This window comes from Macadamia integrifolia, chromosome 10 (genome assembly GCF_013358625.1).
Source record: "Macadamia integrifolia cultivar HAES 741 chromosome 10, SCU_Mint_v3, whole genome shotgun sequence".
Lineage (NCBI taxonomy): Eukaryota > Viridiplantae > Streptophyta > Magnoliopsida > Proteales > Proteaceae > Macadamia > Macadamia integrifolia.
Genome location: NC_056566.1, coordinates 22439160 through 22456418, shown reverse-complemented (window position 1 = coordinate 22456418; position 17259 = coordinate 22439160). Strand labels below are relative to the sequence as shown.

At 37.6% G+C, this 17259-nt stretch overlaps 1 protein-coding gene and 1 non-coding gene across 3 annotated transcripts; one reads left to right on the top strand and one right to left on the bottom strand.

Moving 5' to 3' along the window:
* Positions 1 to 6698: 6698 nt before the first annotated feature.
* TRNAP-CGG lies at positions 6699 to 6770 on the bottom strand. The gene has a single exon. It is a non-coding gene; the product is annotated as a tRNA-Pro (tRNA).
* An 80-nt stretch (positions 6771 to 6850) lies between these two features.
* Positions 6851 to 16284, top strand: LOC122090666 (zinc finger matrin-type protein 2-like). 2 transcript variants are annotated; one of them, XM_042660319.1, is made up of 12 exons: positions 6851 to 7036; positions 7149 to 7204; positions 7298 to 7381; positions 7497 to 7577; positions 7667 to 7697; positions 7836 to 7918; positions 8428 to 8460; positions 13603 to 13681; positions 13780 to 13832; positions 14406 to 14466; positions 14726 to 14808; positions 15778 to 16284. In XM_042660319.1, the coding sequence occupies exons 3-12, from the start codon at positions 7361 to 7363 to the stop codon at positions 15868 to 15870; spliced, it is 618 nt and encodes a 205-aa protein (XP_042516253.1). In that variant the 5' UTR covers positions 6851 to 7036; positions 7149 to 7204; positions 7298 to 7360; the 3' UTR covers positions 15871 to 16284. The 2 variants fall into 2 exon arrangements, with proteins under 2 accessions (XP_042516253.1, XP_042516251.1); XM_042660317.1 differs by lacking the exon at positions 7149 to 7204 and having other exon boundaries at positions 6852 to 7036.
* Positions 16285 to 17259: the final 975 nt, after the last annotated feature.

Below are 17259 nucleotides of genomic sequence, written 5' to 3'. Positions count from 1 at the left end.
TATTAACCCCATCACAACAAGCAGATTATGTGCCCCTAGATTACTAGCAGAAACACCAACAATGACCAAAACTGCAATTGCAACAGTAGAATCTAGTTTCCCTTTCAGATTTCCAAATCCAACAATATGATCTTGTTGCAGCAGAGCAATAGTCTCTTAATTTCATAAATGCGAGGTATGTTACCTTGCGAGAACCAATTCTCCAGATCCAACCATAACTTGCAAGTTGTATCAACATAAATCACAATATCATGGAGATTTCGTACTAAGATATTGTACAACCATGACATAACCATCAGATTGCATTGATTCTAGGTTTGCACATCTAAAGCTGGATATGTCGGCTTGAGAAAAGAACCATCTAGAAAACCTAGTTTGTTCTTGGCTCCAAGAGCAATGCGCATTGCTCGTCTCCATGTACTGTAATTGTTTCCATCCAACAATTGAGAAACCAGAACATTACCTGAATTGTTAGATGAATGAAGGAAAATGGGGAATTGATGGATGTATTTGAACACCATCCCTATCGATTCCACCGGCAGCACCTAAAAATCTTGGTGTGCGGTTTCATGAGAGCCCTACCCAAACCTGCCATTAACCCATTTGATGATGCTGCTGTTGAAGGTGAGAACTATCAAAATTCATCTACCCACTTGTGGTCCCATCCCACTAGCAGCCACACCAAGTTGTTGTTGTTGCTGCTGGATCTGATTCATCCTTGACATCGAAGTTAATCACTCTTGACAAATAGAATCTCCATTGAGTTAGTTTCCACTACTCAGTTAGTTACAAGTGGTGTTGTTATAGTTGTTACAAGAAGACAAGTGGCTCTGTTAGTTATATTTTCCAATTGATGAAAGTAATTACAGACACATGTGTTTTTGCCTATAAATAAGGCTTTTCTTTTTCTTTCAGTTTTAATAAAAGAAATCCAAAGTCCTTATTCTTGTGCTCTGTTTCTTATCATGGTATCAGAGGAGAACCTGTAATATGTTCCTCCGTTTTCAGTTCTCAATTTTTTTTTTCTCCTGCTATATGTGTTTCAGTCTCTTAATTTTTCTCTACTATATCTTCTGCAATTTCAATGTCTTCTCCAGATAATATTCATACTGGATTTTTTTAACAACGGTGGAGAACATTTCGAGGGAGCATAGGGAAGGCAAAGAACTTGCAGGTGGTGAATGAGAGAGGAAAAGAAGAAGAAGAAGATGAGGGATAAAAATGTCAAAAGAAACCGATGTGGTGAGGGAGGCCCTGTTTTTGGTAGTTTGGTAAACCTAAACATGATTTTGTGTGATTTTGTTAACTGAAACATAAGTTGGATAATCTTGTAAAGGGAAACTCAAAAGTGAGTAATCAAGTAATTTTTCCTACATTTTTTTGTTTAATAAAAAATGAAATGAATTAAAGTAACGCATTACAAAACATCGTGATCCGGATTATAGATAGATAAACAATATTTCCTAATCATAGCATTGTTTGCTAAGTTGACTATAAAAATAATCACTTCATTCCTAGGCATGAGCCAAGAAAAGAGAGTAGGGCACATTATAGACATTGAGAAGGACGGGGACTACACTCCAAAGCCATGATGTGGTTGTTAGATAAAAAAAAACAGGGTCTTAATCCCCCCCTTCTTTTTTTCTCCCTATTTCTTATCATGTTAACAAGGAAACATTTTCAGTTTTCGCCTTTGGCTGATTTGATTGCCATGGTTTGCTCCAGGTCCAAGCACTTGTTGGTTTTGAAAAGACCATCCAACATTTGGATGAACATCTTGTAGACATCAATTCAAAGGTGAGCATGAATATGTGCTTTGAACCTTAGATGCTGCATGTATTAATGAAATACTCCTAGTCTAGGGATTGACTTGTAAATAATACTTCAAGGGAATTACAAAGCTCAAAAAAGTGAGAAAGTTCAAAGGTGAAGGGATGCCATTGCATTTTAGTTCAAAGAAAGGGGATTTATATGTTACATTTGAGGTTCTGTTTCCTACTTCACTAATAGAAGACCAGAAGACCAAGATCAAGGCAACTCTTAGTTAATTTCATAGTTCTTTTCCTTTTGAGCTCCAAGATGTTTACAATTATGAGGTCAACTAGAAGTTATAGGCAGCTGAAGGATTAACCCAAGGGGTAGCGCAGTTGGTGAGCAACGAACTTAATACGAGCCGTAAACTCGGACGTCTTAAGTTCGACTCCCACTAGGCACACCTTGGGCCACTCACACATGAGTGTTTAGTACTCTTCACTACTTTCAGTGAAAGTTGAATGGTTCTCATTCAACCCTGGTATGACCTGATCCATGCGATTGTGGGGTCAGTATGGGCCCACCTAACTAGTTACGCCGAAATCCTGGATACTCGTCGTTAGCAAAAAAAAGTAGGCAGCCGAAGGATGGAGTCAATGCTTTGATCATTGATATTGCCTTAATTCTCATGAGGTGGGTTTTGCTTCTAATTCTTATTCTACTTTAATAGAGTCTCTCTCCCCACCCCTCCTCTTCCCCACCGCCAAAATTAATGTAAGATTCTAATAGAAAATTGTCTTGAACTAAATTTTGTTGTGCAATTGTTTATTTTACTTATCTCATGCTCTTCATATTTACTGAGTCCAAGTTTAGTTTATCTGAACGAAAGTATAGTGTGTAAGGTTGTAGCGAGGCTGTACTTCAATGGACAAATGGTAAGTACCTATTACAAAGTGAAAATAAACAATGTTTGCGATATTTCTAAATTGGTTTTATAATTTCCATTTCTTTGAGTATTTTTACTAATATTATTAGGTGGCCTAACTCAACCAAATAGCCTACGATGTTGCTTTATGAAATTTCATCTTTTCAATGGTCTAGCACAAATAGTAGACGTAATTTTTCTTGGCTCACAATAATTTATATGGAAGCATGTTGATGGAGCAATTATAACATAAGTCGATTGCATAAAATTACATAGAAAGCTTAACATCTATATCACTCTTCCATGTGGCACAACTACATGAGTAGTATAAGAAATAATTTACTATATAATCTCTACAATTCTCTACAGCTATGTTTGGTTGCAAGGAGAATTAAAGGAAAGGAAAGTAAAATTTTCATACTTAAAAAATAAATGTATGTAATCATTACTCCATGTGACTATAACATTAACTTCAAATCATTCCATATTTGGTTATAAAATTTCACTTCATTTTACATCCAAAACCTTTGCTATAATATGTAAAATACAAATTACATGTAAAATGTATCAGTACTAAATATGGTTAAAAAAATTAAGTAGTTTATATTATCACATTAGATCACATGGGGTAATTATTACAAGTATTTCTTTTTTAAGTATGAAAATTTTACTTCCCTTCCCTTTAAATTCCCCTTGCAACCAAATGAAGCCTATTGGAAAAATGGAAAATACTTGTGACTATGTTTCAATAAGAAGAGCAAAAGGTTTCTTGAAGGAGGTGGAAAGAGTCTTCCATTCATGATCACCTGTTTTGCCACGTGGTGTGAACTAAATTTTGTGTTCAGGTAGGCCCGTAGGTCCTTTATTCACATGTTAAATTTATGCTCATTATCTATCAAACAATAACAAAACAACAACAATTATAACCTTATCCCAACTGAATGGGGTCGGCTTCATAGATCTAATAAGTAAAAGTAAAGAAGCATAAAGGAGCGGCTAAAGAGATTTGGGGATAAAAGAAGAAATACAATAGTATACAAAGACGCATCATGGGAACATCCCCTATAGGGGGTTGGCAACACGGGTCCTTGTCCTCCACGTAACTCTATCCGAAGTCATACTAGAGTCAAGCCCTATGGTTTTCATATCGTTTCGCACCACTTCGTTAATAGTCATCTTTGGTCTTCCCCTACCTTTTCTAGTTCCCTTCAAATGAATCTGATCACTCTTCCTTACTGGGGCCTCCATAGGTCTTCGTTGCACATGACTATACGACCTCAATAGGCTCTCACGGAGTTTATCTTGGATTGGTACAACCCCTAAGTCATTTCTAATACTCTCATTTGTTATCATATCTCTCCTGGTCTTGCCGTATAGGCCTCGCAACATTCTCATCTCCTCTACACTCAATTTATTCAAAGTACTCTTCTTAATCGCCCAACGTTCTGCTCCATACGTTATAGCTGGTCGTATAAATGTCCTGTAAAATTTTTCCTTGAGTTTAATAGGTATTATTTTGTCATATAACACTCCCAACGTACCTCGCCACTTCATCCACCCCACCTTAATCCTATGGGCTACATCATCGTCGATATCCCCCTCTTTGTCAATGATGAACCCTAGGTATTTAAAACAGTCCCTCCGCGGTAGTTCTTGTTCCCCATGCTTCACCACTCCCCTCCTCTAGATTGACTAAAGGGGCACATCATATATTCCATCTTTGTTCTGCTTGACCTAAAACCTCTTGATTCCAAGCTTGATCTTTATAGCTCTAATTTATTGTTAATCCCATCTACAGTTTTATCTATTAGCACAATATCATCGGCAAATAGCATGCACCATGGAACCAAGTCTTGGATGTGCTTGGTTAAATCATCCATTATAAGTGTAAGCAAATAAGGGTTTAGAGCAAATCCTTGGTGTAACCCAATAGTGATTAATGATTCGTTATTTTGCCCCTATGCCATTTTGACGCTTGTCACCACTCCCTCGTACATGTCCTTAATTATATCTATATAGTTGATCTTACCCCTTATCTTCTTTAGGACATGCCAAATTAGCTCTCACGGTACTCTATCGTACGCTTTCTCTAGGTCATTAAAGACCATATGGAGGTCTTTTTTGTGAGTTCTGAATATTTCTATAAGCCTCCTTAGGAGGTAAATAGCTTTTGTTGTGGATCTCCTTGGCATAAAACCGAATTGATTCTCCGATACCTTGGTTTCCTCTTTTAGGTGGGTTTCAATAACCTTTTTCCCATAGTTTCATGGTGTGGCTCATAAGTTTTTTGCCTCTATAATTATTATAGTTTTGGGCATCCCCTTTGTTCGTATAAATCGGAACCATAATTCTTCTCCTCCACTCATCCGGCATAAATTTTGTACTCAAAATTTTGTTAAACAACTTTGTTAACCAAGTAACACCATGTCCTCCCAAGCTCTTCCATACTTCGATTGGGATCTCATTAGGTCCCGTAGTTCTACCTATATTCATTATTCGTATGGCCTTTTTAACCTTGGTTTCGCCAACTTGCAATAAATAGCCATCAGGTGTATTGGTTTCATGTCTACCCTCCTCCCCAACTGGGTTCGCCTTATCTGTCACAGCATCTCCATTTAGTAGGTTACAAAAATAATCACCTCATCTCCTCATAATCTCCTCATTTCATACCACCACTTTACTTTCCTCACTTTTGATGCATCTGACATGATTCAAATCCCTGCCCATCTTTTCTCTTACTTTAGCTATCTTATACATCTCTTTTTCTCCCTCTTTTGTATTAAGATTTTCGTATAGATCCTTATATTTCTTTGCTCTAGCCTTCCCCAAAATCTTCCTGGCCTCATTCCTAGCAGTGTGATATCTTGCTCTATCCTCATCCTCGTTAGTCCTCTGCCAAGTCTTAAACCAGTCATTCTTAGTCTTCATGGCGGTCTGGACTTCATTGTTCCACCACCATGTCTCTCTAGGAGTATGCCTCCCACCCTTGGTTAAACCTAGGACTTCCTTCGCCACCTCCTTAATGCTGATCTTCATTTCAGTCTACATCTCATTAGTATTCCCCACATGCCTCGTTCAATCACTTTATCAGAAAAGGACTTTAGGGGTGCTCCTTGCAGTTAGTCGCCTCCAATTTATTTTAGGGCATAAGTGTATTGCCTTATTGTGTTGTCTCGTACTAAATTGCATATCTGTGACCATCAGTCGATGTTGTGTCGTTAAACTCTCTCTGGGTATAACCTTACAATCTTTACAAAGCCGTATGTCGGATCCTTTAGTCATAAAGAAATCAATTTGGCTTGCATGCAATCCACTATTATACGTAACTAAAAGTGCTTCTTTTTTCTCAAAAAAGGTATTTGCGATGCAAAGGTCATATGCTACCAGGAAGTCCAACACTGAGGTCCCCTCTGCGTTCTTCTCCCCAACTCCATATCCTCCATACACATCTTTGTAACCTCTACAATCCTTACCCACATGCCCATTGAGGTTTTTACCGATAATAATTTTCTCCCCCTGATCGCGACCTTGCATCATTTTATCCATATGCTCCTAGAATTGTGCCTTAACCCCCTCATCAAGCCTTGCTTGTGGTGCATAAGTGCAAACTATATTTAAGAATCTTGTCCCCAAGCACTAGTTTAATGACGATAATCTTATCTCCAATTCTCTTAACACCCACAACATCATTTTTAAGATCTTTATCAACTACTATCGCTGACTACGTGGAAGAATTAGAGGTTCAATGAAGAGAAGCCTCCCCAAAACTAATTCTTCCACGAAGAGAAGCCTCCCCAAAATGACACGCATAAAGGCACAAATGCCCCATGGCAAGGGCAAAACCCCAATTGGACCCATTCAGTGTATCAGCCATTCCTTAGGTCTCCTGTTCCTCGCCCTTTCTGGTTTCATAGGAAAGTCTATCAGTCCCATATCCCATGTCCCAACCATGGATCAACGAAAAATTAATATAAAACAAAAGACTTTCTCAACCATTGTCACATATAAAAATCTAGATATAGGGGCGTTGCGAGAATCGAACTCGCGACCTCTCGCACCCGAAGCGAGAATCATACCACTAGACCAAACGCCCTTCTTGCCAGTTGATAGTGTAAGCTCTATACTGATTTTAAATTTTAACCATCTAGTTGTCTCCCTCAGCTCCCTTGTCCGACCGGGAGTAGGGTCTCAAACCATTTACCTGGCTCTGGTTCTGTACTTTTCAAATTCATCCAGAGTACAAAAAACAGGAAAAACGATTCTTATTAAATTTATCGATCATCATGGCCTTTCCGTTCTACACTGTAGAATTCGAATCCAGCGTTAGGGTTCTTTCTTTTTCGACATCATAAGCTATCAGTACGATTTCATTCCTCACTGTAGATGTTCTTGTTGTACTTTACTATCAATTTTATTCTTTCTGAGCTTTTCTCCAGAACTTATTACTTTCATTTTCGTTCTCTGTACACAGTCTTGAATCGAGTCATATAGGTATAGGGTTTTGAATTCAAAGAACTCGTGTTCTTGGTAGGGTTTGAGTTCATATATGTAACTTTGATATTTTATTTTATCTAATAATAAATGTTTCCAGTGCTGAAATTGTTGATTTCTTGACAATAGCATCCGGACATTCTAATCTACGGCTTTCAAGTTTAAGAGCAATTGGGTGCAGATTTTGTAGCGATGGCTCAGCCTGGCAGTAATGTAAGCTTCATTTTGTGAGAGTTCACATAAATTAGTAGTCTTCTTTTCTTTTGTGGTAGTCTAGGATGATAGATTTGGTTGATGTGGTATTGTTACTTTTGTTGTCTATCTGTAGGCCGTTGGTGTTGACAATACCTATCGAAGGAAATTTAACCGAGAAGAATATGCAGAACGAGCTCGCGAACGGGAGGAGAAGGTATGCAGGTTTAATGATTAAATTGGGAGCTTCTGAATTATTTTTGTATGTTTGAGTCACTTTTGTTTTAAATTTGCATTGTGATGCAGGAGGACGAGGAGGGACGGTTTAAATCCAAATGTAAGTGGTTTTAATTCAACTATTTTTCTTGTTTATATTCTTTGTTCCTTTTTTTGGTGGAAATGTGACAGGAAGTAGTTGAAATTTCGGGTTGTTTATGAGTTATCTGATGTATCAATTTTAAAAATTCATTTGCAGCAAAAGGTCCTCCAGTACAAAGGAAGCCCTTAAAGCACAGGGATTATGAAGTAGACCTAGTTTCTCGCCTGGGAAAAACCCAGGTTTGTCAGTTTCTGTCTAGTTTGCTTTTGTTGTTGAAATAGCTGTTTTGGTTTCTCTTGTAATATTTTTAACTTTGTTATGCTAATACAGTTCTAGAAACTTTGGGAGTGCTGTACTAGCAATCTGATTTCTTTTTTACTTGACTATGATTTAACTATTCTGAGGTATTTCAATTATATGAGGTGTAAGTTCTTGTAAGCAATAATTTTTGCAATATTGTTTGTGTTGTGCCCTTTGCTACTGATCCTTTCAGGCGTTCTACTGTGTACGGTGCATCCTTCATTCATGGGGAAATTGTTTCCTTAGTAATCATATAATAGGAATGGTTAATCATATTGCAACGATGCATCTGCTATTAAATCTTTCTCTATTTATTTTTCAGATCAATCTCCTTGCTTTTCTGAAGCCTGCATTTACTTTATATTTTTTCCTTCTTGTTCAATTTAGATGACTTTAGTGGTATTTGGGGTGCTGTTTCTAGCTTGACTTGTGATAACTTTTGTTGCAGGTTGTTACTCCAATAGCTCCTTTAAGCCAGCAGGTACTTTCTTTCTTTATTTTTCGTTCAATAGAATTTGGTTCTGCATTCTTGTTGATGCCATGATAATTTATCATGTGTGTATGTTATTCGTTGCAATTTTGAGACGCTTTTTCTTTTATGTTGACCTATTAGTTTTTGGGACATAGATATTTTTCTATCATCTTGCATTCAAATATTCAACGAAACCCCCTCCCCATCTATGTGTGTGGATAAAAAAATGGTTTTATTCGATGGGGAGGATCATGTAAGGGATAAGCCCATCCACCCCTCCCACCCACACCCCCCCCCCCAAAAAAAAAGGACAAAAACAAAGAACAAAAAAATTCAAAAAACAGGCTGCACTTATTCTCCAATGCAAATACTCAAGGATGAACAATTTTATATAATGTAAGGAAAATAATTCCTTTAGCTAAGTTGAACATCTGTACTCTGTAAGGTCATGGTTTAAGATCTCGCCTCGCTAATATCTCTCTTTTTCAAAAAAGCAACACGAGATGTATGGTGAGTTATAATTGTACAAAAACTCGACTGAGATTTCGATCCAAATCTCGCGGAGATCTCGCCTCTTTCTACTTTTGAAGAAAAAACACTAAGGAGCAATGATTTTGGTGTTTTTGCTTAAGGCTCTCCATTCCTACACTCATTGAAGCTTAAAGAGTAGAGAATATTGCCTCCTCATCCACATTTGGAGTTACTTTAATTTTCAATGTATGTGAATGTGATCATTAGTCATCAATGTTAATTGTTAAATAATTAATTAAATATCTATGATGTCTTTTCAATTCTTATGATTATGTTGTGTCATGTTTTGATTGTGGAATGTGGATTGTGGAATCATATTGGCCTAGGGTCCGAAGAATCGGAGATTACTTACATAGGGTACGAAGTCAAAGTACCATTTTATGCTTGATTTTTAAAATACTGATGTTTTCATTGTGTTTATAAGGCCTACAATAGGGTAAATACCAAGTTTCAGGGGTTACAAAGACCATATGGCCACCGAGACCAACCACCGAGTCGACCGGGAAAAAATACATAATCTCGGCGAGATCTTGCCAGTTCTCTCTTTTTTGGATTAACGATATGGGAGGTGAGAGCGAGATCTTAAACCTTGTGTAAGGTTTGAACCTTCTATGAACAAGGCCCACGAGATCATCAACTCCTTTACATTTGTTACCTTTCACCATTAGTTGTCAAGCTGTTTTCTAATCTCCTTAAGTATATTACCATGGAATGGTTTTGTTGACTGAGTAGGCATTCCTGATGCCAAGGTCACCTTGTTGTTTAGGTCTACAAATTTGGTTATGGTTTACTAAATGAGACTTAAATGCATCCCAAAAAAGTCTCTTTATTTGAACTCCATAATGTGACCAATCACCACTGTCACGGTTGAAAGAGATAGTAACGCTTTGGGAACGTTCGGAAGTGAAGCTTTTAGTACAGTTACCTCCTAAATTGCTTGCTGTCCACTTGTCCAGCTTCCACTCAATGTGATGTATTACTGGTTCAAACACACTTGACACTAAGAAGCATCCAGTGGGAGACCTAAATAAACCGATGATGAAGGTCCAACTCTACAATGGGGATAAAAATCCAGCTTGTTAAAAGCTTTCAGGCGCAAAGTAGCTTGGAGAAGTTGGCATCCAATCCTGAAATGGATTCAAGACATTGAAAAATTGTTCCCCAAGAAAAGCAATTTGTTATGAGAGACAATTCAGAAAATTTCCGTGTCTGAACATCAAATGGATGATATTAGGACCTTCTGTTAAGAGTCTCTAAACCCTCTAGGGCCATGTTTGGCATAAATACTTAATTCTCTGGAGTTACTTTCTTGTGGACTAACTGCTTCTTTGGAGTGATTCCAGATTTTGGAGAACGTATGTATTACTCTTCTTGATTCGTACTTCTCTAGGGTGTAGACATGTTTGGATTTAGTCCCCTCTATATCTCTCTCTCAATCCAACTCAGCCTTATCCCTACTAAATGGAGTTGGCTACATGGGTCCTTTTCCTCCAATCAACTCTATTCAATGCCATACTTGTTCCTAGTCCTAAGCATGCATGTCTTTCCTCACCACTTCTCTTAGAGTCTTAGGCATACCCTTGGATCTTTTATCTCCTTCAATCTGAGTCGAATCACCTCTCGGTATTAGAGCATTCAAAGATCTCCATTGCAGATGCCCATGCCACCTCAAACCATGGTTTGAAAACTCGGCAAAATCTCGGATTTTTCGTTTTTTTTTTACCGAAATGAAACTGCACAAGAAACACAAAAAAACACAATTTTGTTCATATTTTGATCATCTCGCAGAAATTCCGGTCATTTCGTTTCTGAATTATTATGTAAAAAGTGCACTATTTTGTTGAAATTTCGGTCATCTCAGTCGTTTCGTTTTGCTCATTTCGCTAATTTCAGCCACTAGCCCCCCAAAATGGCCAAGCAAAAGCACATGGAAAAAGTACATTGTTCCGGTGAAATTTCGGTAATTATTTGGTTTTGAAACCATCGAAACACTGAAACGAAACAAGTTTTTGAACCTTGGCTCAAATGACTTTCTCGCAATTTATCATGTACCGGAGCTACTCCTAAATTAACACTAATTTGTTCATTCCTTATTTTATCTTTTTGAGTTTTACCACTCATCCATACTATCATCCTCATTTCAGCTACACTAAATTTATCTATTTGTTGTTTCTTCACTGTGCAACATTTACCTTCATACCATTACCCAAAAAAAAAAATTACTTTCATACATCATTGTTGGTCATATAACTGCCCTATGAAAATTTCTTGAGTTTTAATGAAACACATCAATCACACTACACTCCATCAATACCCCTCCACTTCATCCATCCTATTTTAATTCTTCGTGCAACAACATTAATGTGGGGCCGATGGGCCCCGAAAGACCCAACCTAGATGGCTATGGGCCCACTTAAATACTTAGGAGCCAAATACTAGAAGCAATGGCAATTTGGTAATTAAATGGAGCCATCCAAATGGTAAATACTCAAGTATCAAGAGGCAATGGATTCTTGGGTTTCATGCTTAATTTATACTAAACTGAAATTAAAGCTTCTTGATTAAAGTTTGGGACTGAAATAGAAATAGAATTTCCTAAAACCTAGACTAATAGAATTAGAAACAAAGCATGACTCAAATTGGAAACTTCTTACCTATCTGGAAACTACTCAAAAATAAAAGATTAAAAATATTCCCAAATAAAATAAATCCTATAAGATACTAATAACCTTGAACCCAAATCAGTAACTTTGATCCCAAATTGGATCCGGTTCTTGGTCCGGGCTCTCGAACGGTTTCGGGTCGATCCATTGAAGCGCTCATGCATCAATCATCCTCAATATCTCCTTTATTTATGATGCAGGAGGCTTCCATGGGTCGGCTCAAACCCGTTTGAGAGCCTAAATTGAGAATCAGGTCCAATTGGTCGTTCAATAGGATATTATAGTTATTTATTTATTTTTATTTTTATCGGTTTGATTTATCTTGTAATTTCTGTTGGTTTTAATAGGCTAATTAGTGGTAAGAGTTTATTTAGAAATTTATGGGTCCAAGTTATAGTCAAGTTTAATTTCAGTTTTAGATTACAATTAAGAGTCCTAATTAGTATAAATTTTAGCCTTTATAAGATTTTGATTGAGATGAATTGAATAGTTGTTTGTGAAGAGCCTACGTGGCTAGGTGTGGTTGTGTGAGCTTTCTTGCCCCCCCCTCCCTCCCTTGCTTCTGCGACAGCAGTCCAAGAGAGGCACTGATCTCTCTCGACTCTTCATCTCTCCATCTCAGATTCTAGGACTGAATCATAACCCAAGGCGACCAGGTTGCCAAATCTGAGACCCTACCATTGCCTGAACTGGAAGTTCCAATGCAACTTCAGGTCTGGTTTTCTGATCTACTGCGGGTTACAATGTCAGAGTTCCCTATTAATCCTTTTGCTGATCTTCAGGGTGGTGTTCAGTCGAGAATAGGAGGGCTGGAGTGATGGATTACTCTGAAATTTTGGCTTGATTGGATCTCTTGAGAATAAGATCTTCCACCTGCAAAAGAAGCACCCCTCCGCTGTTTTTTTTCTCTCTCTCTCTCTCTCTCTCTCTCTCTCCTGGTTTTGGATGTTAGAGTTTGAAGACGATAGCTCTTCCTTTATTGGGTTTTTCTTTTTATTTAATTCACCTTGCCTTTATTAAGCCTCCCATCCTTATCTCCTTATTTACATCTTGCCATTAAGTTGTTGTCCATTCCAAGAATACTCTTTCCTCATCAAACATGTTGTTCCACTTGCTGGTTTGTTTCTTTGTTAAATTGACTTCCATTAATTACAGATTTGCTGTCCAGTTGATTGTTTGAGTTGTAAAGTATCCGTGTGGGCCCATAAGCGAGCCCAATAGGGTATTTTGACCCTGGTTTCCGCATCTATTTATCATTGAACTTGGGTACATAAAATTCACTTTACGGTGACTCGCTATTGTCAATTTTCACCACCTCATTTTCAGTCCTTTTGTTACTAAAGTTACACACTATATACTTTGCTTTTGTTCTACTGATCTTATAACCTTTTGATTCAAAGGTTGATCTCCATAACTCCAATTTGGCATTTATCACTGCTTTTGTTTCATCCACCAAACAATATCATCCGCAAAAAGCATACACCAAGGGATCCAATCTTGAATGTCTCTATTGAACTCATTTATGATTAGCGCAAACAAATATGAGCTTAAAGTTGATCCTCGATGTAATCTGATTGTAGTTGAGACTTCACTTACCTGCCCCCCACAGTTCTTACACTAGTTGCCACACCATTATACATTTTTTTAACTACGTCCATATATTTAGTTGAAACACTTCTCTTCTTTAATACTCGTCTTTAAGATTGGCGGTTTGGTCTAGAATGTGAGCCTGCTAATCAGTGGGAGCTCTACAACAGCCTCTGGGCGTGTATATTTTCTGGTCTTGTCTTGCTGTCATTGATTTCCTTTACGAGTGTTATTAGAATCTGTGTGTGTGTGTAAGTTTCCTTGCCCTTCTACAGAAAATGATATATAATCATACATGTTCAGTGTTTTAAGCTAAATCCTCTGTTTCTTTGCAGCTATTAGTACTGAAATTTACTTTTTTTTTTTGCAGGCTGGATATTATTGTGCAGTTTGTGAATGTGTAGTTAAGGATTCTGCAAACTACTTGGACCACATTAATGGAAAGAAGCGTGAGTTCTTTTCCTGGCTTGGGTTTCCATAAACTTTCAGAAACTGCTTAAATGTTCTATGGTGATGTTTGATTGTTCTCTCATGATACTGTTTTTAGATCAAAGGGCTTTGGGTATGTCGATGCGGGTAGAGCGAGCATCTCTTGAACAGGTACTTGCATACATTATTTAAAAATGTGCATGAACTGCTCCATTTTCCTGAAAACATGATTTAATAGAAATTATGCAAGCATTGGGTATGGTCTTATTCTAGTTAGGACCGGAGCACCCAAAAGTTACCCCCTTTTTTTTATTTATTATTATTATTATTAGAACTTCTTCCTTGCATATGGTGTCTGAAATAATGATATAGGTCTTAAATTGATTGATGACATGAAATAGATATCTTGGGCCAAGTAGCTGAAGAGTAGGTCTTTGAAACCATGTGATATATATTATGGTGATGGCTATCCCCCTTCCAGGTGTGCCACATGTATCAGACTGGTAGGGAGACCTTTTTCTGTGGTCCTGACTTGAGTTTGGTTTTTGGCAGAAAAGAAGGTTGATGTGAAACATTTGAAGTGTAAACAATGAAGAGATATTATGGACAAAAATGATTCAAGATGTGTTCACTGTTCGTTCTGTTGATGTGCATTGGGCATAGTTGTTTCATGCATCACAGATACATCATGTAATAAGGATTAAAATGTTACATGGATCACATTTGATGCTTTTAATGGTGCAGGTCCAAAGTCGATTTGAAAATCTCAAGAAGCGCAAAGTTGCAGGCAGCTTTACTGAGCAAGGTAGGACTTGAAAAGAAATAAATGTCCTCTTATTGTGACCTGCCTCTGAACTTTATAAGACCTTGGTTCTGGGATTCGATTCCTCTTGGCTGATAAATTTGGCTTGGAATGCATTTAACACCCATATATGACTCGTGAGAGTGTGAATCCCTTCTGACACTAACCCAACGGTTAAAAGTGCTTCTGCACTCTCATTGAATTGTGACCCAAATGATAGAGAGATTGAGAGAGAATTGATAACTTTCCTTTTGGTCTTCAGATCTAGATGAAAGGATCCTGAAACAGCAGCAAGAAGAGGAGGAAAGGAAGCGCCAGCGAAGAGAAAGGAAGAAAGAGAAGAAGGTAAGATGCTGAGTAGCTTGCTAGACTGTTTCTTGCTTGAACTGCATAACTACTTGGGGGAAAAGGGGAGAATTGTCCTGGATAGGTAGGGTGGGGCTGGGTTCATACTTCATACCAGCTGCAGTCCATAATACTATCCCTCCCAGAGCCTTGCATTGTTGGATCCTATGACCTGAGGATAATCATTTTTTATGGGTAAAACTCGGATTCTATTAAGCGCTGTTTGCTTCAACATAAAATTTCCAATCAATTTCTGGTTATAAATTTGTATTTCTATGCCATTTTCCCACCACCATATTTGAGCTCTTCTTTTTTTTTTTTTCAAGGAAAAGAATACCCCCATCTCATGACTTGGAATTAAAAACTCAATTGTTCTTTTCCAAATTTTTGTACTCCATTTGAGAAAAATAATTGTCGTTTTTCATTTATATACATTTTATTTTTCTTTTAACGAAATTTCTGTAAAATATTTTCCTATGATTCAGTTTGTTGCCATGTAAAAAAGGCAGAAAAGGAAAATTTTCTTGTGGAATAGGATTTCCGCCGTTGTTTGATGCAAAATGTGAAATGACATTAAAAAAATAAGAATCTTTTAATGTAATGTATGATATTTGCAGGAAACATTTTGCAATGAAATAAACTAGGCTATACAGAAATTGCATTTTCTGTGAAATCCTTGGCCTACTGTTTAATATAAGCTCCCCCAACCCCCCACACCACCCCGCCCCCACCAAAAAAACAAAAAAAAAGAAACAAAAACAGAAACAAAAACAAAAACAAAACAAAACAAAACAAAACTGGCTGAGATAGTGTGAGCAGTTTAGAGTCAGGTTTGGAGTTGTTGGTCCTCCTTGGTCAGCTTATTGCCATATCTACCTGCTAGTAGGCACAGGATTGCATAAGACCTTTTCTTGATATGCATTGTTTTTCTTGAATGTTATTTAGCTACTAAGTTTCATCTATGATCAGAAAGAGAAGGCAGCAGAGGAAGAAACTGAGGAAGGAGATCCTGATGTTGCTGCTATGATGGGATTTGGAGGTTTTGGTTCGTCCAAAAAATAATGTAATCCAGGTCCCACCTTCTTAACCAAAAAATTAACAGTGGTGCTGCATTCTGTTTCATAACTTAGCCGTTGAGAATGACCAAGAATCGTCAAGGAACAGTTGTATCTAGTTGTGAGCACTCTTGATTGTGGGAGATGTATCTTCCCCCTTCCCCCCTCGTCCACCCTTAATCTCTTTTATTGTATAGTAATTGTTGGAAAATTGGGTTTAGCGATTGATTATGTCTTTTATGGTTGGGGACATTGGGGTTGATTATTTACACTCCTGCTGGGAGTTATATGGCCTCTGATCCTGGTATGTATTTGTGCTGGGTGTGAAACCTCTCATGCTATGCTAATACCACTGATCAGAGTTTTATGGCCTCTGGTCAGTGTGAAGGAAAACTTTCCTCTTATCTGTTTTATATCATCATCAGTTAACCATGGGTTGATTTCCAAATTTATTCTAGTTGATAAAAAAAAAAAAAAAAATTCAAATTTAATGAATGGAGATTTCTTGAAAAAAATCAACAGGAGAAGTGGTTGATCGCATCACGGAGATAAATCACCGGATTTGCTGTGTGTCTAAATGGGTCACCAAAATTGTCTCTAGAGGATTTCCCTGTTATTTGATCATCTTGATGGCATGAATGACCAAGTGATGAATATGTCACAAAAGGTGGGATTTGGAACTTAGGAACCCTTATGATTGCAATATAGGGTGGGAGATGTCTCATCTAATGCCCTTTGGTACTTCTGCTCTGCTCGTGCTTTTGCAGTGTGAAGCGTCATTTCCAAGTTTGTAAGACTTTTAACAGTTTTTGCTTTTTCCTCGATTTACCAGCATTAGTGGGTGAGGCCTGAGTAATGATTAAGTTGCATTATAGCGATCTGTTGGTCACAGATTGAAAACTATACGAAGCAGGGATAAAGATGCGGACATTTGTCTCTCACAAACTCTTACATGAATGAAATTTTGATAGGGTGAAATAGTGAATGTTATCGGCTGGCTTGAGTTTGAAGTTTGGACTCCATTTCATCTTTCTTGTAATTCTCATGGATACATGGTTTCTTGTTCTCGAGACTTTCAAGGTTGAAAAGAAGTGTTGTTATCCAATCAAAATGTGGTTGGACTTGCCAACTTGATCCCATTCTTTAACCTGACATACGTCTTCCACACTGCCAGTTCCTCAAATGAATGATTAACCCTGAGTAACTAGTAGGGGTGTCAATCAGTCGGTTCGGTTTCAGATGGGTTGAATCAATTTCAGTCTAGGAATGAAGAAAATCAAAATCAATCCGTTAAGCAATTTCAGTTTTCAGTCGGTTTCGATTTTGGTCTGGTTTGTTTTGGTTTTTCAATATCGGATTAGCATCGATTTAGATAGGTCTATTATTGGGCTTGAAC

Coding starts and splice junctions, on each gene's coding strand:
- LOC122090666 (XM_042660319.1), top strand. CDS start 7,361: ATGGCTCAGCCTGGCAGTAAT. Junction 7,919..8,427: donor CTCGCCTGGGAAAAACCCAG/GTTTGTCAGTTT, acceptor CTTTTGTTGCAG/GTTGTTACTCCAATAGCTCC. Junction 14,809..15,777: donor AAAGGAAGAAAGAGAAGAAG/GTAAGATGCTGA, acceptor ATCTATGATCAG/AAAGAGAAGGCAGCAGAGGA.